Raw genomic sequence first — 26,544 nt, forward strand, 5'->3', positions numbered from 1 at the left:
CTTGGTTTTTCATTTCACAATTTTTATACCAATTTCATGGTTAAATGGACTTTTGGCATGCAAAATGCTCGATCGTGTAAAGTTTTGCTTCCTCTGGTTATACTTTTGCTTTTTTTTTCAAACTCACGGGGGAGTGTGAAATCAATTCAACGCATCTCTATATATTTACAAAAATTTGTTTAACACATCTCTCCTACTAAAAAAAATTGACGATTATTAATATCATCACTTCATCAACGACAGGTAATATCACCATTCTATAGCAACCATCAAGGGTGCTCACCAAATCCAAGATGTATACGATATATTAAGCACGTGTATGACACACAACACGTTCTCTTTTGTTTGAAAAAGAGAGAGAGTAAAACATCTCACAATAATTCACGTACATCAACCACTAAAATTCTCTCCTCGTCAAATTAGTTTCTCACTTCTTTCAAACTCTCCCACGATTATCATCGGTTTCAGGTGGGGAATCCTCGCGGTCTAGCACTAATTAAAGTGGAGGCATGTGAGACTATGATAGGCAAATACTTTGAGAGCTGGGACTAAGAGTCATTGTGAGCTAAGTGGCTTCTTCTAGTAATTGCATTGCTTCTGGAGGTTTTGAATCCGTTGCTAGTTCTGAGAAGGTTGAGGATGTTGGTAAGGCGTTGGATCAACGTGCACCTGCTACTAATGTGAAGCGGCCTCGTTCTATAGAGTATCGTCAATGCAAGAAGAAGGTTATCATGGGTTGAGACTTTCTCCGATTGTTAACCGCAATTGTCTTATGGGATCGGATATGGGTAGGAAATTCCAATTCTTCCATATGCCGAGTCTCTCAGCTGTTGAAGTTAAAGTGAAGGAGTCCTATTTAGTAGTTAATTGTCTTGGTATACCCGAAACCCTTATGCCTCCGGAGGTTTGTATTGGTGTTCAAGGCGTCGATACGCTGATGGTTAATGTGTCAGACCCTCTTAGCCCCCGCAGATGGGATCTGTCCAGTTGTGTATTTGTTTCCCCAATGCTTGAACCTCAGCACCTTAGCTTTGAGAAGTTCTCTAGGACACTATTGTCGGACCTCAGAATTTGCGGTCTAAGAGGATTATGGCTTTGTGGTGATATTGATAAGAGGTCTATGACCCTACATCTGTTAAGCTTTCCAGCAATCAGAAAGGAAGAAGATAGACAATGTCAAAGCACGTAGCGACAAGGCTACACAAAACCCCACTTAGAGAAAGCGTAAACGGAAAAGGGTTATTAAAGATAGCTGTGTCGAGCCTCACACTTACTGTATCCCTCAATGCCTTGCTTTACATTGATTTATGTCTGTCACTTGTTCCTTATCTATGTTTTGTAGATATAATTGTTTGTGCGTTTGGTGTTGATGGCATGACTGTTATTGTATTGGATTTTGTGGGGGTGGTTCGATTGGCCCTGTTTGGTTGTTCGCTTTTGTTGGGTCTTTCCTTAGTTTTGTCGGGTTGTTTTGTGCTGGCTAGTGTGTGGCGTTGATTGTATGGTTGTTGTCGTGTGGTTGTCTCATTTATTTTCTATTTATGATAAGTTTATGATTTCAAAAAAAAAAAAAAAAAAACCTCTCCCACACAATTCCCCTCACAATTAAACATTTTCTTTTAATACAGTTTTCACATTTAATGATAAATCGTACATCCAGAAAGGGAAATACACAACAAATTTTGTTTGTGCTCCCTGTGCATGGTACGTGTACTGCGCTTATAATTACTGAAATTGTAGAGAGCATATGTATATATGATCCCAAAATTACATGATGATCTACAGTTCTAAGGTTGTGAGTAAAAACGATAGTGAAATCAAAAATTTTTTTTTTGGCCGTTCGTTAAATCTAATCTACTCTATCCTAAAGGACTTGAGGAGGGGGATTAGTGCTTACGAGAATCGAACCTTGCCCATGTACATGAGAATATAAGGGAAGCACCAACTGCACTCTACTCTACTTGCAATCAATTATCTTGATACCACGAAATCCTTTTCAAAAAGTGTTGATAACGCCATAACTATAGCTTAACCACAAAAAACTTGTATAAAATTTAGACATTAATGAAAATAATTTGGTCGGTATCATTTTCCATAGTATAAATTCAAACTTAGTACTAAGTATACCATATTCATTAACAGTTATGTGCACAAATTTTAGTACTTTCGTAGTATGATCATTTTAGAAATCATGGGGGGCGGACATAGCTCTGACCGGCCAAAGCCTAGCTCTGACCGGCCAAAGCCTAGCTCCACCCCTGCCTACGAGCCAAACGTAGCCTATAAAGGAGCAAATCCAGTGCACAAAAGGCTCCTGCCATTGCAAGGTCTAAGAATTGGTTGATGTACGCAGTCTTACGTCTGCAAGCAGAAAGACTGTTTTCAAGACTCGAATCCGTGACCTCCATGTCACAATAGAGCAACTTTATCATTGTTCCAGACACGCCCTTCAGCCAAACATAGCCTACACGTACACAAAACACATACTCCCTATTTCATTTACACGAAATTGACTCCATTCAGGCCAAACACGAAAAACACCCCCTAACAAAACAATGCATACAAAAATTTATACATGTGAACGTGGCACTACATGATTGTTGGGTGCGAAGTAGTCCGTCCAATCACCAATTGCGCATGTTCTGTAAATTTGTTTAACTTACATCTCTACTACTTTCTTTTCCAACGTGGCACTACATGATTGTTGGGTCTGAAGTAGTCCGTTCAATCACCAATCGTGCATGTTCTGTAAATTTGTTTAACTAACATCTCTACTACTTTCTTTTCCTCTCCACATGATTCCATTAATTTCTAGCAAATTTACATCCAAAAGAAAAAGGAATGCCCTTGTCAAGCATCCAACTCCCCCTTCTGCAGATTCCACACATCTATTGCTTCTAGCGACGCAAAAATTCTCGTATTTGCCCAAGTATTTCCGCCTTCACCACCAAGCGCATCTTCTTCGAGTCCTCCCACAATACACCTCCATATTCTCGTGCAAAGTCACAAACAGCCTCAAAAACGTCCTACAGATTAAGGAAACAAAACCCATAAAATGGTAAAAGGTTTGAAGTAATATAAAGAATAAAAAATTGTTGTAAGGCCCATTATACCAATTTGTAACATGCCCAGTCCATCTCATTTTTCCACAACACTTCTAGTCTAGCCCATCCTTTTTTTTAAGTTCTCGGGTCCAACTTCATTTTTTAGTGGGACAAAATTGTCCCTTCTTTAATAAACTCCTCGGGTCCAACTTCATAAACGACGATTACGAGAGAGAGAGAGAGAGAGAGAGAGAGAGAGAGAGAGAGAGAGAGAGAGAGAGAGAGAGAGAGAGAGATCGCGATAGAGTTCGCGCAGTGTAGATTGATCAGGATTTCTCACCAGTTTGTTCAACCTCTTTCGTGCAGTCTAGATCAAGACACAGGATCCTTTTCTCCGTTGATCCGAGCTCGAACTGAATCGATCTGAGAAAAGATTCGTTTTTTGATGATTTCTTTTTGTTCTAATTTGTTCTAATCGATTACAGAAAATGTTTTGATTGTAATTAAATGTTCAATTGTGACTTTGATGATAACGTTTGTTTTATGCCTTTGATGATAATGTAAGTTTTATTGTACCTTTGAGTTGAATGTTCGGTATGTGCTTTCAATGTTGACAGAGTTTAGATTAGATGATCACAAACACCAAGGAGAATATAAACTGCAAATTTAAGCACCTAGGGCTTACGCACTTTTGAAAAAAATTAGACTGCAAATTGGAGAATTCACACTGCAGCTTTAAGGATTTTGGACATGGTCACTTTTTGCATTTAGACTGTAAATGATTATTAAACACACACCAGACTGTTTATGAAATCTGTTTGAATATTATGAGTATAAATAGTGTTTTTGAGGCATTAGATAGTTTACAAATCGACTGATTATATCAAACAAATATCATTGTAGGTGTGTTTTTTTGTGCGATGGATACAACCAAAATATTGCTGTGTAGGTATGTATCGCAGGTTCTTGTTGTGAGGATATCTGGTGGCATTCGATTGGAGCATGTTTTAAGAAAGATTTGTGATAGATGGAACAACTTATGCATTGGTAGTTTCTCATTGTCATATGTGTTGGATGGGAGTGATTGTGAGCTGGACAATGAAGAATCTTTTGATAATATGTTGTATTTGTATCCTACTACTGATAGAATAGATGCTAAGGTTGAGGTGATTAAATATTGTAGTGGACAAACGGTTGGAAGTATTAGTAGTGGAGGAACACTTGGAAGTATTAGTAGTGGAGTAGAAGTTGGTAGTTCTAGTGGTGCTGTCGCTGTTGTTGAAAGAGAAGAACCTTTGGAGGAATTTTGTCGCCATGCTGAAACTAGGTACTTGACAACGGGTTGGGCCAACTTGATATATGAGGTTGGGCAAGTATTTACTGGTGGTGTGAAGGAGTTTAGGGCAACTTTGCAGCGATATGCTATTGAAAATGGTTTTATGTATGATCTTGTTAAAAATGACAAGTATCGTGTGACTGCAAAGTGTTCGATTTCTAGCTGTGGATGGTATGTGCATGCCATTTTGGATCGCTCAAGCAGAGAGTTTTGGATTAAGAAACTGGTAAACGAGCATGGTTGTGGTTCAACCTATCGAACGAATAAACATAAACGGGTGACATCTAGTTTAGTTGCTAGTGAGGTTACTAGTATGGTTCAGAAAAAGAATAACACATCACCTATGAATCTGTTGGATTTGTTTCTAGACAAGTACGGTTTGGATTTATCATACCACCATGCATAGTTAGGAGTGGAAAAGGCTAGGGGGGAAATATTTGGAGACTATGAAAGTTCATTTGATAAGTTGAGGTGGTACGTTGAAGCTGCCAAAATTGCAAATCCAGGGAGCTTATTAAAGCTTGAAGTTGATCCTGTCAGCAAGGAATTCTCGAGGCTCTTTGTGTCGTTCAATGCATGTATCACAGGGTTTAATCATTGTCGACCATTCCTTTGCCTTGATGGGACACATCTCAAAGGCAGATTCAAGGGGTGTCTTCTTGCTGCCACAGGAAAAGATGCAGATCAAGGTACTTTTTGTGTTATTTTTTATTTTGAATGTATTCCTTAGATATTCATATCTATTTATCTGCTTGTTCTATGATTGGTATAAGACAGAACCTAGGTTTCCATATATATCCATATGTATTTGTTTTCATACATATCAGTTAGCTTTCCATAGTTTTAAAAGGTCGCGGTTTTTGTTTTATTCTAGTAATGGTTGGCCTGAGAAGTGAGCACATTGTCTCTAGACAGGCACTTTGTGTGACATCTTGGGGTTGGTCAAATTTTGTATCAGTATTTATTTTTATTGAGTAGATTAATGTTTCTTTAACTAGAACTACATCTAAGTGGAGTTCCATCTTATTTTTGTTTGTTTTGGGATTCTTTTTTGTGTTACAGGTTTATTTCCCCTGGCGTTTGCTATTGTGAATGCAGAAAATGATTGTAATTGGTTGTGGTTTCTTCGGATTTTAAAGACTATCTTGTCTACACGACCTATTACTTTCATTAGTGATCGCAACCATGGTCTCGTGAGTAACATACCAACTGTTTTTCCTGATTGTCATCATGCTTACTGTTTGTATCATCTTCAATTCAATTTGAAGGATCACTTCCCTGGACGGTTTCGAAAGGGTTATCGAAATAGGTTGGTTAAATTGTTTAATGCTATCGCTTATGCTCCATCGGTATCAGCTTATATGATATGTGAAGCTAAGTTCTATGAGCATGGGGGAGATAAGGCCAAGACGTTTATTGCAAGTGTTCCAAAACAACATTGGACTAATGCTTATTTTCAAGGACATCGATACGGAGAGATGAGTTCTAGTGCTATTGAGTCCTTCAATAACTGGATACTTGATGCACGGCTTATGCCGATAATGAATTTAGTTGAAGAGTTGAGGTCCAAAATTATGATTCAAATGTTGCGTAGAAGAGAAGAAGCATCGCGTTGAGTTTCTCAGATTTGTCCGGACATGGATGCAAAGTTAGCTAAGAGGATTGACAAGGGGAGGTCGTGGAGGGTTTATAAATCAAAAACCGGCTTGTATGAGGTGAAATCTGTACCTGCTGTTCTATTAAATCTTGAGGAAGGGACATGTTCTTGTGGAGCCTGGCAATACAATGGTTTCTTATGTGCTCATGCCGCAACGGTGTTAGTCAAGACTTGTGGAGCGGAGGGATCCTTGGCTGGTTATATTGATCCGTTTTATCATGTTGAGGCATATCGGCTCACATATCAAGATAATATCCATCCAATTCTAACTATGGATATTCCTGACTTCACACAAGGAAGTACTCGGGTTATCAAAGCTCTAAAAAATAGGAGGCAAGCTGGAAGACCTTGCGTAAAGCGCATTCGTTCTAGGGGTGAAGAACAATCCTCTGCTAGGCCAATGAAATGTGCGAGGTGCCATAAGCTTTCTCACCACAACCGCAGGACATGCAAAGGGGCTACGGATGATTGATTCTTTACATTTTCAATAGTACATTGTTTTGTTGGAATTCATATCCATTCAAGTAAAGAGACTACTTAATTGTTCTTAGGTGCGGGACCATTGCGAGGCACAACAAAAGGACTTGCAAGGAACCTCTTCTTAGTTGATTCTTAGAATGACATATTAAAGTCTTTCTGCATTCTTCTTCACAAAAGTTTATAAACTGGGAGTTTGTTTAGTTTTACATTGCGTTTCCAATAAGTCGAGTATTGCGATACTGGTTGAGAAGATTTTTAGTACTATGCAGTTTATGAGTGTCTTCAATTTTATGCAATTTATGAGTGTCTTCAGTTTTATGAAACTTTATGTTGGTCATCTCTGTATATTTTGGTTATGCTATCTTCGTATAAATTGGTATGGTGGATGTTACTTCAATTATTTATTCTGGTGCAAATGATGTGCAATTATTCGTTTTGGGTCATTTAACACTGTTAATCAATATTGTGATATAACTTTCTCCTTTAATTAACAGTGTTAATTGCATTGCATTCTTCAGTATTCTTCCTCACACACCAGTCATTCCCCTTTTCTTTGTTAAGGTTTTCTGTAGCTATTATTTTTCCCTAGCACCTGATTGTTATTCGCAAAGCATAGAGGACGATGATTGCAACTGTGATTGAACACCGCACGCTTTTAACTTTTTCTTTCAAAAAAAATGCTGGTCATTTAACACTGGTAATCAACATGGTCATATACCATTCTCAGTTTGATTAACAATGTTAACCCATTCTTTCGAAAAGAAAACCGGTCATTTAACACTGTTAATCAATATTATGATATAACTTTCTCCATTAATGAACAATGTTAGTTGCATTGCACTCTTAATTTATTCTTCCCTAACTTTTGATTGTTCGAAAAGCACAGAGGACGACAATTGAAACCTCAGTCAAACACCGCACGCTTTTAACCCTTTCTTTCGAAAAGGAAGTTTGTCATTTAACACTGGTAATCAACATGGTCATATACCATTCTCTGTTTGATTAACAGTGTTAACCCATTCTTTCAAAAAGAAAACCGGTCATTTAACACTGTTAATCAATATTGTGATATAACTTTCTCCTTTAATTAACAGTGTTAAATCTAACCCTTTCTTTCGAAAAGAAAGTTGGTCATTTAACGCTGGTAATCAACATGGTCATATACCATTCTCTGTTTGATTAACAGTGTTAACCCATTCTTTCAAAAAGAAAGCCGATCATTTAACACTGTTAATCAATATTGTGATATAACTTTCTCCTTTAATTAACTGTGTTAAATCTAACCCTTTCTTTCGAAAAGAAAGTTGGTCATTTAACGCTGGTAATCAACATGGTCATATACCATTCTTTGTTTGATTAACAGTGTTAACCCATTCTTTCAAAAAGAAAGCCGGTCATTTAACACTGTTAATCAATATTGTGATATAACTTTCTCCTTTAATTAACAGTGTTAATTGCATTGCACTTTTCAGTTATTCTTCCTTACACACCAAACTCTTTTTAACGCTTTCTTTCAAAAAGAAAGCCGGTCATTTAACACTGTTAATCAATATTGTGATATAACTTTCTCCTTTAATTAACAGTGTTAATTGCATTGCACTCTTTAGTTATTCTTCCTCACACACCAGTCATGACACCTTTTCTTTGTTAAGGTTTTCTATAGCTATTATTTTTCCCTAGCACCTAATTGTTACTCGCAAAGCGCAGAAGATGATGATTGGATCTCCGATTGAACACCGCACGCTTTTAACTCTTTCTTTCGAAAGAAAGCTAGTCATTTAACACTGGTAATCAACATGGTCATATACCATTCTTGGTTTGATGAACACTGTTAACCCATTCTTTCAAAAAGAAAATCGGTCATTTAACACTGTTAATCAATATTGATTGTTACTTGCAAAGCGCAAAGGACGATGATTGGAACTCCAATCGAACACCGCACACTTTTAATCCTTTCTTTCGAAAAGAAAGCCAGTCATTTAACACTGTTAATCAATATTGTGATATAACTTTCTCCTTTAATTAACAGTGTTAAATCTAACCCTTTCTTTCGAAAAGAAAGTTGGTCATTTAACACTGGTAATCAACATGGTCATATACCATTCTCTGCTTGATTAACAGTGTTAACCCATTCTTTCAAAAAGAAAGTCGGTCATTTAACACTGTTAATCAATATTGTGATATAACTTTCTCCTTTAATTAACAGTGTTAAATGTAACCCTTTCTTTTGAAAAGAAAGTTGGTCATTTGCCGGTCATTTAACACTGTTAATTAATATTGTGATATAACTTTCTCCTTTAATTAACAGTGTTAAATCTAACCCTTTCTTTTGAAAAAAAAGCTGGTCATTTAACACCGGTAATCAACATGTTCATATACCATTCTCTGTTTAATTAACAGTGTTAACCCATTCTTTCAAAAAGAAAGCAGGTCATTTAACACTGTTAATCAATATTATGATAGAACTTTCTCCAACAATTAACAATATTAGTTGCATTGCACTCTTAATTTATTCTTCCTTACACACCAAACGCTTTTTAACGCTTTCTTTAGAAAAGAAAGCCGGTCATGTAACACTGTTAATCAATATTGTGATATAACTTTCTCCTTTAATTAACAGTGTTAAATCTAACCTTTTCTTTCGAAAAGAAAGTTGGTCATTTAACACTGGTAATCAACATGGTCATATACCATTCTCTGTTTGATTAACAGTGTTAACTCATTCTTTCGAAAAGAAAGCCGGTCATTTAACACTGTTAATCAATATTGTGATATAATTTTCTCCTTTAATTAACAGTGTTAAATCTAACCCTTTCTTTCGAAAAGAAAGTTGGTCATTTAACACTGGTCATTTAACAGTGTTAACCCATTCTTTCGAAAAGAAAGCCTGTCATTTAACACTGTTAGTGAATCCAAACAAGATACAGGACACACGAGGACACAATATGTAGGTATGTATCGCAAATATGTACCAACTTAGCTTTGCCATACATTGTAGGTATGTATGTACCAACTTAGCTTTGCCATACAATATGTACCAACTTAGCTTTGCCATACAATATGTAGGTATATGTATGTACCAACTTAGCTTTGCCATACAATATGTACCAACTTAGCTTTGCCATACAATATGTAGGTATGTATCGCAAATATGTACCAACTTAGCTTTGCAATGCAGCAAATTCAAGCTTACACATCAATTGTGCATTAGACACAAGACACAGGACACACGAGGACACAATATGTACCAACTTAGCTTTGCCATACATTGGAAGGAGCAGACACAAACATAGTACATTACATTTTATACATGAGACAAAAAGGTATATGCAGAACTTGAAACCTTACTAAGCCTTGGTAAAGTTGCATTGAAACAGAAGTACACATGCTAATAGTTGAAAGTTCAAGAAATTAAACCTTTTTAACCTTGCTAACAGTTGCAAGTTCCAAAAATTAAAAGTCAAAAGGAATGGGCAAGGGAGACTTAATACACCATTAGAATACTCAACAGGGCACGAATGAATGTATCAAGTCTGCTCTGATTTTCCTGCATTTTTCTTTTGTTATTTTACTTGTTTGGTCTTCATTTGATAGATACTTCTTGATTATCGAAAAGACGACAATCGCACAATCAACACTGCAAGAATTTAGAATTCAGTTAATTAAGATAGGGAACTAACATTGTGAATTAATAGTATTTGGAGTTTTTTTGGATAAAAAGCTATAAACAATACTTTCCTTCCCATTGGTTGTTGGGGGCAGTTTTGCTGAATCTCCACTTCATCAGTAATACTTCTTCTGCAGGGTTCTCTTTGGTCAATGTTGACATATGCCGCAACAACTTGTCTCTATTTTACAAGAAAACAAACAATGTGCAGCTCTTAAGAAGTGCTTTTAGAGTTAAGAGTAGGATATTTCATTAGCAAGTTTTGCTTACCAAGAGTATTGTTGCACTACAATGTTCATCTTTTGCACTTTTACGTTTAAGAGAGTTGTAGAACTTCCAACGTCCTTCATCTTTATCAAGAACAAGCAATGTCCAATGGAATTGAATGAGTATTGGAAAAATAAGAAATCTTGCCCCTACAGATTTTCTCATTACTTTTCCAAGCATTGCCTTCACTTTGTTTTGCTCTTTGTTTCGGATCGTGTCCTATTTGCACACAAAAACAAAAACAAATGATTTCAGTAATGGAGTATTCAATGTGTATGTGAAAAATATAATTCTTTAAAAAAACTTTTAGTTTGTTACCAGGAAGAAGCTGCTGAAGATGAATGATTTCGGTATTGGAGTATTCAAGTCAAACTTCGGCACAACGTCAGAATGGTTTTTCATGAGCTCATTTACATATGCATCTAGACACTGTTTTTATTTTTTTATCAGTGAAACACGATTAAAACAGTTTACATCTACACAAAAAGAATAGCATGTCAAGATTTTTACATATAGCAATGTATAGTAGAGCAAGTTCAGGCAAACAGTCTAAACACAAAAAGAAGAGTGTCTTAACATTTTTACCCGGTTAGATATTGCATCTTCAAACAACAGGTTTTGTATGTCTTCAACTTCAATGTGTAGTATGTCAGCTTCGGAACTCCATATTACAGCACTGCATATCGCAAAATGTTTTCAAAAGTTAATCAAGAGTTTTGAAAGAAACATGAAAGTAAGTTCTAGATGGTCCAGAAACATGAAAGTAAGTTTTAGCACTCCATGAGACTAAGTTATGCCCCAGAAACACACAAAAACCAGTAGTTGAACGGCGATCTAGATGGTCCCCTGCCCAGTCAGAATCGGAGAACGCTGTAAGAACCAAAGGCCCTGGAACAAACTCTAATCCGTGATGGAGTGATCCTTTGAGATATCTAAGGATTCTTTTTACAGCAATGAAATGACTCTGCTTAGGATTATGCATGTGCTGACAGGCCAAGTTCACCGCAAAAGAAATCTCAGGACGTGTAAGAGTGAGATACTGTAGGGAACCAACTATAGTCCTGAACCAATGTTGATCCTCAAAGACTGGATCAGGAGACAAGATAGTAGGTTTTACAGAAGATGGAGAAGAACTAGGTTTGCAATCTTGCATTCCTGATTTGATCAAAAGATCTGTAGCATACTTTGTTTAAGAGAGAATGATAGAAGAACCATTTTTCAAAACCTCAAGACCCAGAAAATAACTGAGTGCACCCAAATCTTTCATTACAAACCGTGCACTAAGAGTGGAGATAAGCTCAGCAATGTAGAGAGTATTACTACCAGTAATCAGAATATCATCAACATACACCAAAATCAAAGTTAACCCTGCTGCAGACTTGTGAATAAACAGAGAGGTGTCAGATTTGCTATTGGAAAACCCCTGCTGTACCAGAAATGAAGAGAACATAGAGAACCAGGCCCTTGGTGCTTGTCTCAGCCCATACAAAGCCTTGTTAAGCTTACAGACATACTGTGGATGTTCTGTATCGTTGTATCCAAGGGGTTGTTTCATGTATACTACCTCCTCAAGTACTCCATGTAAAAAGGCATTAGATACATGTAAAAAGCCTTGAAGTTAGCTATGACAAACTTGATCTCTGATTTGTAATGAAGAGGAAAAAGCCAACTGTATCTAAACAGATCCATCCACCCATCAAATGAAAGTAAGTTCTTATATTTGAATTGTGTCACTATACAACAGTTTAGCCATATAACAGAACTTGAAAGGTCAAAAACTAACACCACTAACCTCACCAGTAGTCATTGCAAGAACATTGTCATTTGCTAAAACTATGCAATCTGTTATTGTCCCTAATAATAATCTCTATCCCCTCCAATTCTGAAATCATCTTTATAGCCATATGGCAATCCCAACAAACTCTTAGATTCTTCACTACCCTGATCACTGACCCTGCTTCACTAACAAGTAGAGCAAAAGCAAAGGGTAGTGATCAGATTCTTCACTACCCTGATCACTGACCCTGTTTCACTGACTCCATATCAGGTTTGAAACTCCATGGAAAACTGTTTTCAAAAGTCATTAACAGATGAATAATACTTTATCTACGAATTCTATGGTTTTGTTCAATTATTAACACTGTTAACCAACAAAGAAGGAGGATTGAAATGAGGTTCAACAATTTTGTTCAATTATTAACACTGTTAATAATAGGACAAGAAACAGGACACATACAAGACACACTAACTTTGTCATTTGGTGTACACTTTATGAGAGCAGCTCGATCAAAAGGTAGAATAGGACATAGGACACATAAGACACAAGCAATAGATATAGAACACAAAAGGTACCAACTTAGCTTTGCCTTAGTCATGTTGTCAATTAACATAATATAAACATTTCAAATTAAAAACATGCAATAGTTTTAAAGGTAAATTTACCTAGAATTTCCTGTCTTCCAAAGTTGTTCAATTGCCAACCAAGTTTCTCCACGAATGAGTTTTGACATCTCAGTATTGCACTTCTTCAAGTCCTTCAGTTTCTTTTTTGGCTTTCGCACTTGATTTGCCAAAGAAGTTTCTTGCAAGTCGTCTACATCAACAAACTCTACTTGCGGACTTTTCCTCTTTAACTTTCCACACACATAGTTCTCGCAGAAATTTGTCTTCCTATCATCTCTTTCTTTCACTCTCTTAAACTTTGACGGTGGACTTTTCTTCTTTGAAATTTGAAGCACTTTTTCAGCCCTTACTTGTTGTGTCACTTCATGAACTTTAATGTTTATCAATTCCCCCTCCAACTGATCTCTCTCTTCCCGCAGTTCCTTTATAGTGTCAAATGTGGCCTTCTGTGTCACTTGATGCACTTGTCTTTCCGTTTCAACATTATATCTTTGTGTTAACTTATGTGTTTCATAATGTTGAACTTGTTCCTCATACTGCTTGTAGAGTTTTTCAAGGGCTTCATTTTTCTTGCATAATTTGGAGATGTATAAATCCTTCTCTTCAAGTTCCCGCTTCAGAATTTCAATTTCCTCCATTTGATGTTGAAGAGTTTTTTGCTTTTCTTCATGAAGTTCCAAGATTTCATTCTCCATGCTCTTCTTTTCCTTCTCCAAGATTTCAATCCTTTTGTTCAGTTCATCAATAACTGCAATTGCATCCTTTTTTGATTGGTGCAATATTGTTCCACAAATATTATCCAACGATATCTCATTATAGGTATTTGGAACTAATGTTGAACCAGAATCTGTTCGTGACAAATGATCCTCTCGTGATTCAAGGCCAATGCTGTCATGCACCATAGTGGACTTGTACCTTGGCGAATCAACTTCCAATGAAGGGTTGGAGGGAGTGTTAAAATCATCTAGCCCTTGTCCAATTTCTGATGTGACATCTTGTTTGAGTTGTGCTGCCCCTTTTTCAACCCTTGCTTCTTTTCATGATTCAAGGCCAATGCTGTCATGCACCATAGTGGACTTGTACCTTGGTGAATCAACTTCCAATGACGGGTTGGAGGGAGTGTTAAAATCATCTAACCCTTGTCCATTTCCTTCATCTGCCCCTTTTTCAACCCTTGCTTCTGTAGAACCTTTAGCTTGTTGAGGAGATTCACCATTAACACTCATTCTTACTTTTTCAACCTCCAGTTCAAGAGGTTCTATTTCTCCACATTCTTGTTCACTTCCAAGATCGCTGAAGATCTTTTGTTCTTTATCTGTTTCTTGTAACTTGGTATCACTTACCTGTGAAACACAATTTGGCATTCTAACTTGTGTCAAAGAGAATTTTAAGTGTTTTCAGACAGAAAAGGAGTTAATATTGACAATTAACAATTAATGGTGATAACATAATGATTAATAACTAAGTATTACTTGATCAGCCGGAAGTTGGTTCAATTGATCAAAATCCCTAAGTACATCCCGAAGCTCTGAAATGTTCCATTTAAGTAATCTTGGAACTGCATTTGCATTCATTTGTTGTAGAACTTTAGTCTGCTCACAAAGCCAAAACTGCAAAAAGAAATGCCATAGTTTAGCACTGAGAATTCCATAATAGCTGAAAGTTCTAAATTTTAAAACTGCATTATTCAGAATCACAGAAATGACCTTAAAAAATATATTCTAATACACTTTACAAATAGAAGGGCTCCAATAATCAAAGTACATTAGGCAATTCATTGAGTAATGCGTGTTCAGATATATTCTAATACACTTTACAAATAGAAAATTATTTAATAATGCATGTTCAGATATCACATAGCACCATCCATAATAATAATGAAATCGTAAAGATCAGCACATACCATTAAAAGCAAAGAACATCCATGCAATTCATTGACCTCCTTATGATTTTTATGAATGGACTTCATCAAATAATCCGTAATAGCTCCAGCCCAACTGTATTGTTTTACCTTTGCTAGGTCTTCCATGTAATAAACAAACGACCAATTCACCGTTGTTCCACTTGTCGAAAAGAGCAATGTGCAACAAAGGAAAAGACAGAACAATCTGACAACGTCTTCAATATCTTCTGGCTTGTTGCTACTCTTTAGTTCTTTTATCTTTTCCTTCATTGTTGTAGTTGTTAACCTTGGTTCTTTGATGCACAACCTCTTAGCTAATGCAGTGTCTCCTTTGCTGATGTTTGTTTCTACCATCTCTTCATTTCCACAGCATATTCCCAAAATCAACTTCACATGATTATCCTTAAGCTTCACTTTCTTGTCACCCAATCGAAAACTCTTTGTACGTTCATCATAGGACTTTATAACCTTCACAACAACTTCATCAAACTTTCTGCAATGATTACTTACCAACTTCTTGCTCACAATTGCTTCAATTAATAACCAAAAAGGTGTTCTTTTGAAGCAAGCTATATGTTTGGGACTGAATTCAGTATCTCCAATCAATCTAATCATACCCTGCAAGTTGGACCTATTCAAGCTTACTCGTTGTTGTGTGCTCTCTTTTTCAACCACATTTCTTGACCTTTTTTTCACCGGTTGTGACCGGCTTATCAATCCTTCTTCTTCGATGTTTGTTCCTAACTGTTTTTCTGATCTTGCTCTAAGTTCATACTGAGTTTGTGTTGCTCCTCTTGCTCTAGACTTTTCTGGGATTTTGATGGTAACAGATGGAACTACCTTGGGCTGGTTTGCTTGAGTTACAACTGGTGTGCCTTGCTGCGTACCCCTTCTTTGCCTCAACTGGTACACATGTGCTTGTGTTGTTGGGGTTTTGATCACACCGGGTGTATCTAAGTTCGAGTCATATTGTTGTGAATCTGATCCTTCTGCTGGTTTTTTACTGTTTGAATGCAGATCTCTCCTTGCCCGCTCTGCATAGTTTTAAAGGAGATGTTGTGAGAGCATAATAAAAAGTCTACAGGCACAAAATCAAATCAGTGGTGAAACATAACATAACTCAGTTAAAAAAATCGATGAATTGATCCCATGCCCTGTCGAATTTCAGGTATGGGTGCATGACAGTGCTACAAATAACACAAGGTGCAAATTTATAACTCAACATATGAGATAGATTCCAAACTAAAACATCAAATTCAAGCCTGTGATACTGATAACCATTTCACAGCCATTTCTATGTCTTCCAAATCCTCTCAATTTTAAGTAAGTTTGATCACTAGTCGTATGCCTTTACAAAGAAGCTTACCTTTCTCAACGCTTAATATCTCCAATCTTACCTCTCCCATCACTTCAATTAACAGGGCCACATTATGAAAAAAAAAATGTGGATAGCCCATCAATGGGATCCATGCGATGAACGATAGTACGTAAAAAAAAAAAAATGCCACGACTACACAAAAACCCGAGATCATAACAAGAGTCCTTAGGTCAAGTTACAGACTGAATGGGAATTTCTTAAGTTTGATAGGAACCTGATATCATAGGCAAATCCCTATTCTTATAGATGAGAATGAAGGAGAGAAAATCTTTTTCAATTTGGAGTTCAGAGAAAATAGAACAACAAAATAGCATATAACTCATTTTTATGAATGAAACTTAATTAACACTGTTACAAACCCTCACAAGCCTATGATCTTCGCCATGTCTTATTCAAACCCCCTAAAATTAACGACATTGCAGAAGTCTTTTGGCGAACGACAACCACTCAAAGAACTATGCAACTTGGTAAAATTACAGATAATATGTTTTGAAATACGTACTTTTGAACCGGGTCATTGTGCTTGCAATCCACCAGCTGGCTTCCCTTGATTGTGTTCAGGCAAACAGTTTACATCTACACAAAAAGAATAGCGCGTCAAGATTTTTACATCTAGCTTTGTATTGGAGAGCAAGTTTAGGCAAACAGTCTACACACAAAAAGAAAAGCGTCTTAATATTTTTACCCGGTTAGATGTTGCATCTTCAAATAACAGATTTTGTATGTCTTCAACTTCAATGTGTAGCATGTCAGCTTCAGAACTCCATATTACAGCACTGCATATCGCAAAGTGTTTTCAAAAATTAATCAAGAGTTTTGAAAGAAAAAATGTTAAGATTAAACAGAAACTGCAAGCAATACAATCCCAATGGTTACAAAAGAGAAGATCAAATCATTTAAAAAAAGGGCTATCAATTCAGGCTGGTCATTTAACACTGTTAATTAATATTATGATATAACTTTCTCCTTTAATTAACAGGGTTAATTGCCTGGCACTCTTGCCCCTTTTCTCTAACACTGGTTAATGAAATTTCATAATACCGTTTGGAATAATACTTTCTCTACGGTTCTACGGTTTTGTTCAATTAACACTGTTAACCAACAGAGGAGGAGGAGGATTGAAATGACGTTCTACAATTTTGTTCAATTATTAACACGCGTCGGATATGGACACGACACTCTCTTGACACACGTCAAACACGCCAAATTAAGTGTCTAGTTTCTAATTGTACTTGTTTTACTGGGATTTGGGAACACTCTAGGCACACATGGAGGACACGACAGAAATTGTGATGTGTAAAACTTGGTCCATAGTTCAAAATTTCAATTGATGAAAAGAATACTTGTGCAGCAATTGTAGTTTTGTATCTTTGTAAATGCAATATTGATTAACAGTGTTAAATGACCGGCTTTGCTGTTTGCAGGCATCAAATGTTGTTGGCAGTGTTAAATGCAATATTGATATTTTGTGTTGTTGGCAGGCATCAAATGTTGAAAACTTTCCAAGCCAAGTTCAAAGTGTTGAATCAGGGAGAGACTAATTAGACTAAATGGGTTTTTAACCTGTGGAAGTAGAAATGTAAGACTAACCACCTAGTAGGCAAGAACTTGTAACATTCTCCTTTCTCCTCAAAGTCATTAAACTCCCTAAATCATAATACTTCATCGGGCCAAAATCTACACTTTTTATCTAAACTCTTCTTCTCTCAATACTAAGACTAATCAAAGTTAAAGTCCTTCATTCTCATTCACCTTAAGGCACAACAAGTTCGTTCCAACGAAACTGCTTTAAATGACAGAATATGAGTTTTCCTTGTGTGTTCTCCCTTCATGAAAAACATTAAACTATGTATCTCAAAGAAGAACATAAGAATAAAAAAGCACCACAAACTTCAGTAAAATTCTAAACTTAAATTCCAAAATTTGCAGTCTACAAACAAAGTTTTTTTGGGACAGCTGATGGAATTTGCAGTCTAGACACAAACTCTGCACTCTACACGCAAACTTTGCACTCTAGACACAAAATTTGCACTCTCCACACAAACTTTGCAGTCTAGATATCAACTTTGCACTCTGCACACAAACTTTGCAATCTAGACACAAATTTGCAGTCTACACATAAACTTTCCAATCTACACACAAACTTTGCTGATGCATAGTGTACATAATGATGAATGAAAACTGAATTTAAAACTATTATGCATACTTTTCTTCTTCATTGTGACTGTCAGTACAGCAAGGCTTGCAAGAGTTTGCACAATGTGAAATTCAGAGATGTCACGATGAATTTTTCAGCTTCAAATCCGCCAAAAGGTAATCTACATTGTTGACAATAGCAGTTGTTGAGTAAAACCCTAAGGAAGGGACTCAAAACCGTACAAGGCACTAAAAACCCTTAAAATGTGACCCTAAAAACCTAAACTCTACAAAGGCACTCAAAAACCTAAATCGTAGGAGTTGCTGATGAGTTCACGGAGAAAGATCACGATTTTCAAAAACTAACTGTTACCTGATACGTCTTGTCTCTAGGTTTTGAAAAACTCGATTTCTGAGGAACAATAGAGAGAGAATGGCCAGACGTTTGCGTTCTAGGCAGAGATTAACCAACTGTTGAGTTTCTCCGTTGAGCTTATCCGTTGAGCTTCTCCGATGTGAGTAGTCGTCTCTTCGCTTCTTCTCCGATGTGAACAGATGAACAGTAGGTCGATTGATTTTGAGAAAGTTACAGAGTGTATTGCTGTAAAAAAAAAAACGGGGGTATTTTTGTCTTTACGACTCGCGTGGGGACTGGATGTATTACAAAATTACATTGTGGACCCGAAGGTTTAGAAAACTGTTATACTGGACCACCCACTAAATCTCCCTATAAAGAAACATAACTGTGAAGGAAAGGAGCTTTTTTTTTTATTATTTTACCCGAGAGGGGAACACATCAAAAAGACTGGCAGGTGTCATCTCAACCCTGTTCATATCTGATTCCCACAACCTAATCTGTTCAAAAATTTGCATCTCAGAGCATAGTCAAGCAGATAATAAATAACTGAGTATTGTTTTTAATTTGAATAGGGGCAGAAGAACTTTTGGCTTTCAAAATGCATCTGAACACTGAAAACAATGTCAACCTGATCCGTGACATTTTCTGGTACCGAGGGTATTCTCTCTGCAACTCTAGGATGGGCATTCTGCTGAAGAAAAGTAATTATCTGCAAAATTGAAAGCTACAAATTCACTACAGCAACTATATTCTAGACAAGAAACAACCAACACAGGACCCTTTTTATTTTTGGAATCGGTTTGGCTCGAGACCCTAGTAGGTAATAATATCATCACGGGTTTTACAAGGCAACAGAAATAATAGCACAAGGATTTGAAAGCATGTGCTTGAAATACTTGTTGCCTATGAACGCAGAAGCTAAAATAATGTCCAAGTATTCATTAGCAGCAGTGACCAATGTTTTATCACACTTTGAACAAACTATTAGTATGATTCTTCATCGTTAACATTGAAATAAAAAATAGTTGTGGGGATAATAACAACATATGTCCAATTTCAAACTAATAATAAGCATGATACAAAAAAATAAAACAAGAACTAACAAGCATGATCTATAGCTCACAGCCTCACAGGTATTTTGAGAAATCTAACTTGTGATGGCAAACCATCCAAAGAGGGCAACTGATGTGCCTAATGACAAATAAATGGCAATTGATGTCTCTTAAATGGAAGAGAGACCAAACTTCATCATATCATTAAATATAACAGTGAAGTCATAGCTGCTCTATCAGGTGAAAGATGAAAGGACTTCGGAGATCACAAAAGATACAAGCTTTGTTGATTGACAGTTTTCAAAACTTGTATTCTGCTATTTTGTGGAAAGAGCCAGTTTTTAATATACATCAGAAAGATTTTTCCATACGTAATCATTTCCGCTAAATATGCATTAAGATCTAAACACAATCAGAATCATGTTTTCAAAAATAGTTTTAACAAAATTGATTTTGAAAATCGCAAACCAACATGAGTTACATACAGCAAGGAATCAATACTTGCCTGCTCTGCCATAATGCCATTTTCAAAAGCATTATACAGGCTTTCTTTTGTGATAGCAGCAACAATAAGATTTGGAAGTTGATATTCTACCCTGCCATTTCAGCACTAAAATTAGTCTTTGGTGATGAATACATGCACAAGAATAGCATTCAGTCAAATATAACCCATAAACATTCCATCCCAACGCCAAGATGACAAATCGTAAGGAAATTTTATGTATCCAATGATGTAGAAGAGTAAAGGTATGGAGAAAAGTATGTCAAGTTGAAATATTATAAAAGACTCGATTTAAATTTTAAACTTCGCCCATTTTGGAGCGAGACACCAACTAGGAACTTTTTATCCAGTGTTTGTAAAGATTCTCCCGCCTTTAGCCAACAATTCACAGGGAAGGACCCGATTTTGACAAAGATCATCGAATCCTTTTTTCCTTAAACATACGGAGAATCATTTTCTACTAAATTTTTTTTTTTTCCTTTTGCTTTTTCCTCCTCCTTTTCATGTAGCCCATTCCAAATTGCTTATGGAGGACATTTCCATTATACCTTGAGAAGAGCCGCAAGATCTCGCAAAGTAATTTGGATGAAGAGTATGCATACAACCTAAAGTTAGTTTCCACAACAACAAAACCCTGGAGAAGGACAAATAAAAAAGAATATTACTTGTTAGATTTCACCTTTTATAGTCCACAACTTTTCTACCAAATTTTCCCAACAACCACCGAAAAGACACATAGCAAACACACTTCACAAGCTGAACAGAAGAAAGAGCAAAGGACTAACATCTCATCTTGACACTTAAAAGGAACAAATAACTCCAACCAATACAAGCAAATGAACCTATTGGAGCCGACATAAACATTATGCAGCCAATCCATGGCATTTCAACGTTTTAAATTGTGATGTAACAGAGTAATCTGCCAAAATATCTTCCATGCAACAATTTACCATAGCCCCAAAAGATTCTTCAAAAGTAAATTATCGTAGAAAATGGCCCATAAGGGCCCCTCGACCTTGTACCTATGCTTATACAAGAAAGCTAACCAAAAAACACTTATAAATCCACACAACTGATAAAAAGCAAGGATGCCAACATCGTTGCTTTCAAGTTACTAATAGAGCTTTCCTTTCCCCTAGAAAGATCTACGACTCCCCTCTCCATTCGCACTATGCACACAGCACTACATAATCCATAATGTATTATGCTGTCTCCACAGCTAATTTTCGTTTTAGGCAACCCCCTCTTTTTACTTGAATAGGCTAGGAATCAAAGAGCTCATGGCCAATGGAGGTTTGAAAAAGTGAGTGACCAAAAGTTGTATTACGTCTGCTATCTTCCTCAAGTTAACCAAGTCACTTATTGCCTTTCCGAGCTTTAGGAAGCAACCAGAAACTGGAACGATGACATTGGCCTGCATGCACACTAATTGCTCTTAAGACAAAGTAAGGTAAACTTGGCAAGAAAAAAAAAGGTCCTGCCATAAACTGGAACGGTGAAACCTACTCTATAATTTGATGTGGAACAATATATCTAAGAGGCATTAAGGCAATGCCACCATCATACAAAAGAAAGGGCCAAAACATAAAAAGGCCCCATACTCTGCCACGTATCAAAAGGCCATGATGAAATCTTCTTGTGTACAGCCTCAGCAGTACGAAATAAAATATGGTTTTCTACTTAAGGCCCAGGTGAGAGGTCCTAGACCATATTTTGCACTCAACTTGATTCACCTTAGCATATTGTCAGACCAATTAAAGCGCTTGGAAAAAACTAAATGACAAACACAACGATGCCAGTCTCTCATTCCCTCACAAGTAAAAAAAATTGTAAATATGACACGGAAGTTCAAGTCATGCATTGTTAAATTTCAATACTAGTTGAATCACAAGGGAAATACCTGCTTCCGTTATGATAAATCTGATAAGCTAATTGACAGATTGGTAGCTAACTTAGTAGGAATAAACCAACTCTCTTTCCTACCCTGCACAAATCCAAAAGTTCATGGAATAGTAAGGTCTTGGTATTGTACAAAAGTCTGAAAACACACATAATTAGAAGAAGCGATTGACCTGCTGAAGCTTGATCAATCCCAGGTCGGCAAGGTCTTTTATCACATTTCTCTGAATATCAGTCAATGTGTTCATATTATATGCCTAAGCAAGAAGGGTGCAGATGAAACTCGTTAAATATCGATTCATCACACAACTTGCATTGCAGAATTATGTTTACATTCTGGAAAGAAGAGTAGGAAATCTGTTGCCGAAGGATATCCATCAAATAGATCAAGTTTCAGTAAGGGAAGGATTGCAAGTCAACAAGTGTCACAGAATTTAAGAATCTAAGTGAAATGCATTACCTCACCCGTGACGTGAAAACTAAGCTCCAGCAGAAATGAAATCAAATCTGCTGTATCCACACCTCGCTCCTTCACCGCAATGACAAAGTCATAATTGCTGGTTAATATCAGGCATCAAATTACAACCTAATGTATCAAAGGAAAATAGGGATGAAGGGCATGCGCCTAGTATTCCAATAAGATCACTTTTCAGTTTCCAAAGCCATATACCCATAGTTGTCAAATCGAGAATCGAATCGAGAATCGAAAAGGCCCATTTGCGAATCGTGAATCGTATCGAATCGTGAATCGTTCCGATTCAGTCAAATTCTTAAAAATGCATAAAAAATATAGATTTGAAGTTTGAATAATGATCTTGTGATCTAAATATGCAATACACTAGTTAAAAAGAAGTTTATTAGACTATGTTTTGCTTTTTTTATTTTTTGATAAAGGACTTTATATACTCTGATGTTTGGACACTCCATGGAACACATCTCCCACTGACTAATATATATATAAACACCCCACTACTAAAATATATATACTATATTATATACACCCACTAACTAGAATATACTATAATAAATACACCCCACTAACTAGGAATATATATATAATATACACCCATTAACTAGTGAATGTATAAAAGACAAAGAAAAAACTCAGTAAACTCACCGACAGGCGACAACAACGAGATGCAGTTCAGGCGTCGACGTCGAAGGTTTCGATGGAGCTCGAAGCTTCATCACGAGGGCTTGGGTCTGTGTTTTCGTGGATCGTTCGGATTCTCTACAGGTTAGAAAACATATCCCGACCCCTCGCCTCCCATAAAGGTAATGTATTTTCCGATTTATGCCCAGAAATTTGACCGAATCTGCCAGAAAACTCACTCATTCGAAAATAAACTGAATCGTACGATTCTCATGATTCACCTCACGATTCACCGATTCAAAGCACGATTCTGCGATTCTCACTTCGATTCTTACCTATTCACGATTCATATAATCGATCCGAATCGTTTCATACCTGAATCGAACCGAATCGTACGATTCGAATCGGGAATCGTACGATTTCGATAACTATGCATATACCAGTTAAAATTGAAAATGTCTAACTAACTCCCATTGTTATTTCTTTTTCTGGGCAACATGCACAAAGTGAACCTTAATATGGCAATTACTTGGATATCCAGGAAAAGGAATCCGACCTCATTTCAACATTCTAGATAAACCAAAATCAAATTTTCCAAAACACAACAAAGTTGTCAGATACCTCAGAATTTGTGATATATTCCCTGATGATGTACCAGAGTTGTGCATTTGTATCCATCAGGTGTAATTTATAGAAATCAATACTTGCGCATATAAAACATCATGAAGACTACAGCCAGCAAATGACAAATATAATGCATACCAAAAATTGGAAACCACTTTCAGTTAGCTTCGGAGCTTCTTTGTCTCTGTGGGACATAAAAACACATATCTATAAGGTACTGTATCCTTATTCTCCACTTAGAACATCAAAAGGTGAAAATTGAAACATATTTGGGAGACAAAATAACCTCTGACTCAGAAGGCCTCGTTGGAATATTTTCATCATTGAAGAGCTGAAGTTTGTTGTCCTTTCAGCTTGGCCGGAGCTGATAAGGTGCAGCAAGAAACACTAATGTACCAAAGTTTGAAGTCATGATAAGACTTAAGAGTGAGTCAGAGACTAAACTATCAACAAAACTGCACACTGAACAATTACAAAAACCAAGTAACTCAACTCATGACAGAGATGCATGGTAACTAGGAACTTACTACCCTAAGCAATACACAAGCGCAAATGAGACAGAAAAACACAAAGATGAAGTTCATACCTCCCTTTGTTCAGCAGCATAGGCTTCTAGATCCTCTAAGCTTGGAAGCCTCACTGTGATAGTAGAAGGCATTGGTTCCCTTGGTAAAACTCCACTGCGTATCGAGTTTAAAGGTAATCCATTGGTATCCGAGTAAAACAATACTTCTAGGATAAGCACATCCTGAGCAAAGTGACTAGACAGATTACTAGGACTGGAAAATGGTTTTATGTTTATTCATGTGGTAAATGACATTTAGATTAGACAACACAGGCACAAGGTTAGCCATGCAAAACATGACTTGGTGAGTAATTTTGTTACATACTCCAGATATGCAAGCAGCAAATACAGTTAAACAATCAATCCGAAATTTAGGTCACCCCTATACTGAAAAACCACATCTAGTGGACGTGCTATATGTTGATGATGGAATCAAGGAAGTAAGACTTTTCTAGAAGAAAAAGGGAAACTTCAAGAGTAAAAGATGGAAACTTTAAATCCAGATAATTTTAGCCAGGCACAACTTTAAGAGACCAGAATTGAGCAGCTGGTGTCCAACCCCCTATGGTAACAATGACTAATCCTTTAGTGAGGAAATCATAACAAACACCTCTCCCCACTTCCCAACCAAACAAAGAAATATGCACGTCAGGCATGAGTAACAAATATACTAATGTGAAATATAAAAATGAAGAAAGCTTACCCATGTACTATATGCTTCTGAAGGTTAATCTGAAACTTGGTGTTTAATCTATAAGTGGTCCCCTTTTTCCTGCGGAAACACCACAAATAAATACAGAGTATGGGCAAACAGTATTTGTTAGAATTGAAAGGAAATTCCTTTAAGGTGGACACAGCGTACTTGCAAGGTGAACATAATACTTATGTCTTAAAAAAGGTGAACATACACAAAATACTTATAACACTGTTATTAAAGTTTGCACATTTCAACCATCCATACATAGGGAACTCTCAAAGAATCGATAAAAACTGATGACAGAGTCTTGATATCATATTGGTTTGTGTCATTTTAGATTATGTAAATTACAGTGGGATGAGCTTTGATACCAACGCTTTACAATCCGTTCCCACATACAAATGACTAATACTTGTTTTCATATAGCAAAAATATATTCCCACCCATTTTTCCAATCATGAATTTACTCAAAAACATTGATTGAAAGGAGCAGAGCGATTAACTGCATATTAAGAAAAGTGACATTTCTTGTAATACCCCGTTCGTACCTTACATAAGAATATACAGTAATACAGACATACCACCTGAGGATGTAAAACAAATTCACTTTTGACTTCTTCAAACAACACATGTAATATGATAACCAAAGATTACACAAACCAGCTATCGAAATTTAACACTACCGACGAAAGAGACAGATCACTGTATACCTGTCAACAGTTTCAATAAATACTCTCAACTGGACCAATCTATCAACAGCAACAGTATGTTTAGATTCTCCATCTGCAAGCACCCACTCTTTTATCGAATTTGCTAATACTGGTTCATCAATGTACAGCATCTGCAAGACGTACTTCTTGGCCAACGGTGGCAAAGATCTACGCACAGAAGCCCCAAGATGAAGTATCAATTAGGACCTTAGAAGTGATCTAATTAGTAATTACACATCCATATGAAAGAATCTACGTACCCTTCGAATTCAAAACATTTATATATATATATATATATATATATATATATATATAGAGAGAGAGAGAGAGAGAGAGAGAGAGAGAGAGAGAGAGAGAGAGAGAGAGAGAGAGAGAGAGAGAGACCTGAGAATGGCTTCGCAAATGAAAGCATTGTCGTAAAGCTTGTCGAGCTTCATGGCAGGCAAGGAGGCCACCATGTCCATGAAGTTCTTGGCTATGATCTTCACTTGCGGCATTTTCTTGATGACCTGAGGAAGCCCAGTAGATGAGAGAGAGACGAGAACAGAAGGGCATCAAACCCTATAGTCGTTCATATGTATGTACAACAATACTAGTAGAACAGAACTGTATATACATACATGTATAGATAATGATTTTCCAGTTTTTGGGTGAATTGTTGGGGTGAGGCCCTGAGGGTTTGATAGATTCATTGACGACAAAGATGACTACTTTCCTACAGTGTATATAGACTAGGGGTGAGAAAAAATCCGTCAAACCGCGAAGTCAGTCCA

At 36.7% G+C, this 26,544-nt stretch overlaps 2 protein-coding genes and 1 pseudogene across 2 annotated transcripts; all 3 read right to left on the reverse strand.

Annotated features, from left to right (window-relative positions):
• Positions 1-2,711: 2,711 nt before the first annotated feature.
• On the reverse strand, positions 2,712-26,488 carry LOC131315696 (general transcription and DNA repair factor IIH subunit TFB2-like; annotated as a pseudogene).
• Positions 9,850-13,756, reverse strand: LOC131315695 (uncharacterized). The gene is made up of 5 exons (XM_058344889.1): positions 12,894-13,756; positions 11,037-11,127; positions 10,770-10,880; positions 10,455-10,670; positions 9,850-10,365 (listed from the first exon to the last, which is right to left on the reverse strand). Exons 1-5 carry the CDS (start codon positions 13,754-13,756, stop codon positions 10,180-10,182), a joined length of 1,467 nt encoding a protein of 488 aa, XP_058200872.1. The 3' UTR covers positions 9,850-10,179.
• Positions 13,142-16,711, reverse strand: LOC131315694 (uncharacterized). Its single transcript, XM_058344888.1, has 4 exons — positions 16,638-16,711; positions 14,758-15,791; positions 14,327-14,464; positions 13,142-14,197 (listed from the first exon to the last, which is right to left on the reverse strand). Exons 1-4 carry the CDS (start codon positions 16,651-16,653, stop codon positions 13,892-13,894), a joined length of 1,494 nt encoding a protein of 497 aa, XP_058200871.1. The 5' UTR covers positions 16,654-16,711; the 3' UTR covers positions 13,142-13,891.
• Positions 26,489-26,544: the final 56 nt, after the last annotated feature.

The sequence above is a fragment of the Rhododendron vialii genome, chromosome 2a, assembly GCF_030253575.1.
Source record: "Rhododendron vialii isolate Sample 1 chromosome 2a, ASM3025357v1".
NCBI classification, from domain to species: domain Eukaryota; kingdom Viridiplantae; phylum Streptophyta; class Magnoliopsida; order Ericales; family Ericaceae; genus Rhododendron; species Rhododendron vialii.

Excerpts from the sequence above, each read along its gene's own strand:
- LOC131315695 (XM_058344889.1), bottom strand. The coding sequence starts at position 13,756 with ATGGTGCATGACAGCATTGGCCTTGAATCACGAGAGGATCATTTGTCA. Across the intron at positions 10,671-10,769 it reads TCTTCAGCAGCTTCTTCCTG|GACACGATCCGAAACAAAGA; the intron begins GTAACAAACTAA and ends GTGTGCAAATAG. Across the intron at positions 10,366-10,454 it reads GTAGTGCAACAATACTCTTG|AGACAAGTTGTTGCGGCATA; the intron begins GTAAGCAAAACT and ends CTTGTAAAATAG.
- LOC131315694 (XM_058344888.1), bottom strand. Across the intron at positions 14,465-14,757 it reads GATGTTCTTTGCTTTTAATG|TTTTGGCTTTGTGAGCAGAC; the intron begins GTATGTGCTGAT and ends TTCTTTTTGCAG. Across the intron at positions 14,198-14,326 it reads ACCAACTTCCGGCTGATCAA|GTAAGTGATACCAAGTTACA; the intron begins GTAATACTTAGT and ends TGTGTTTCACAG.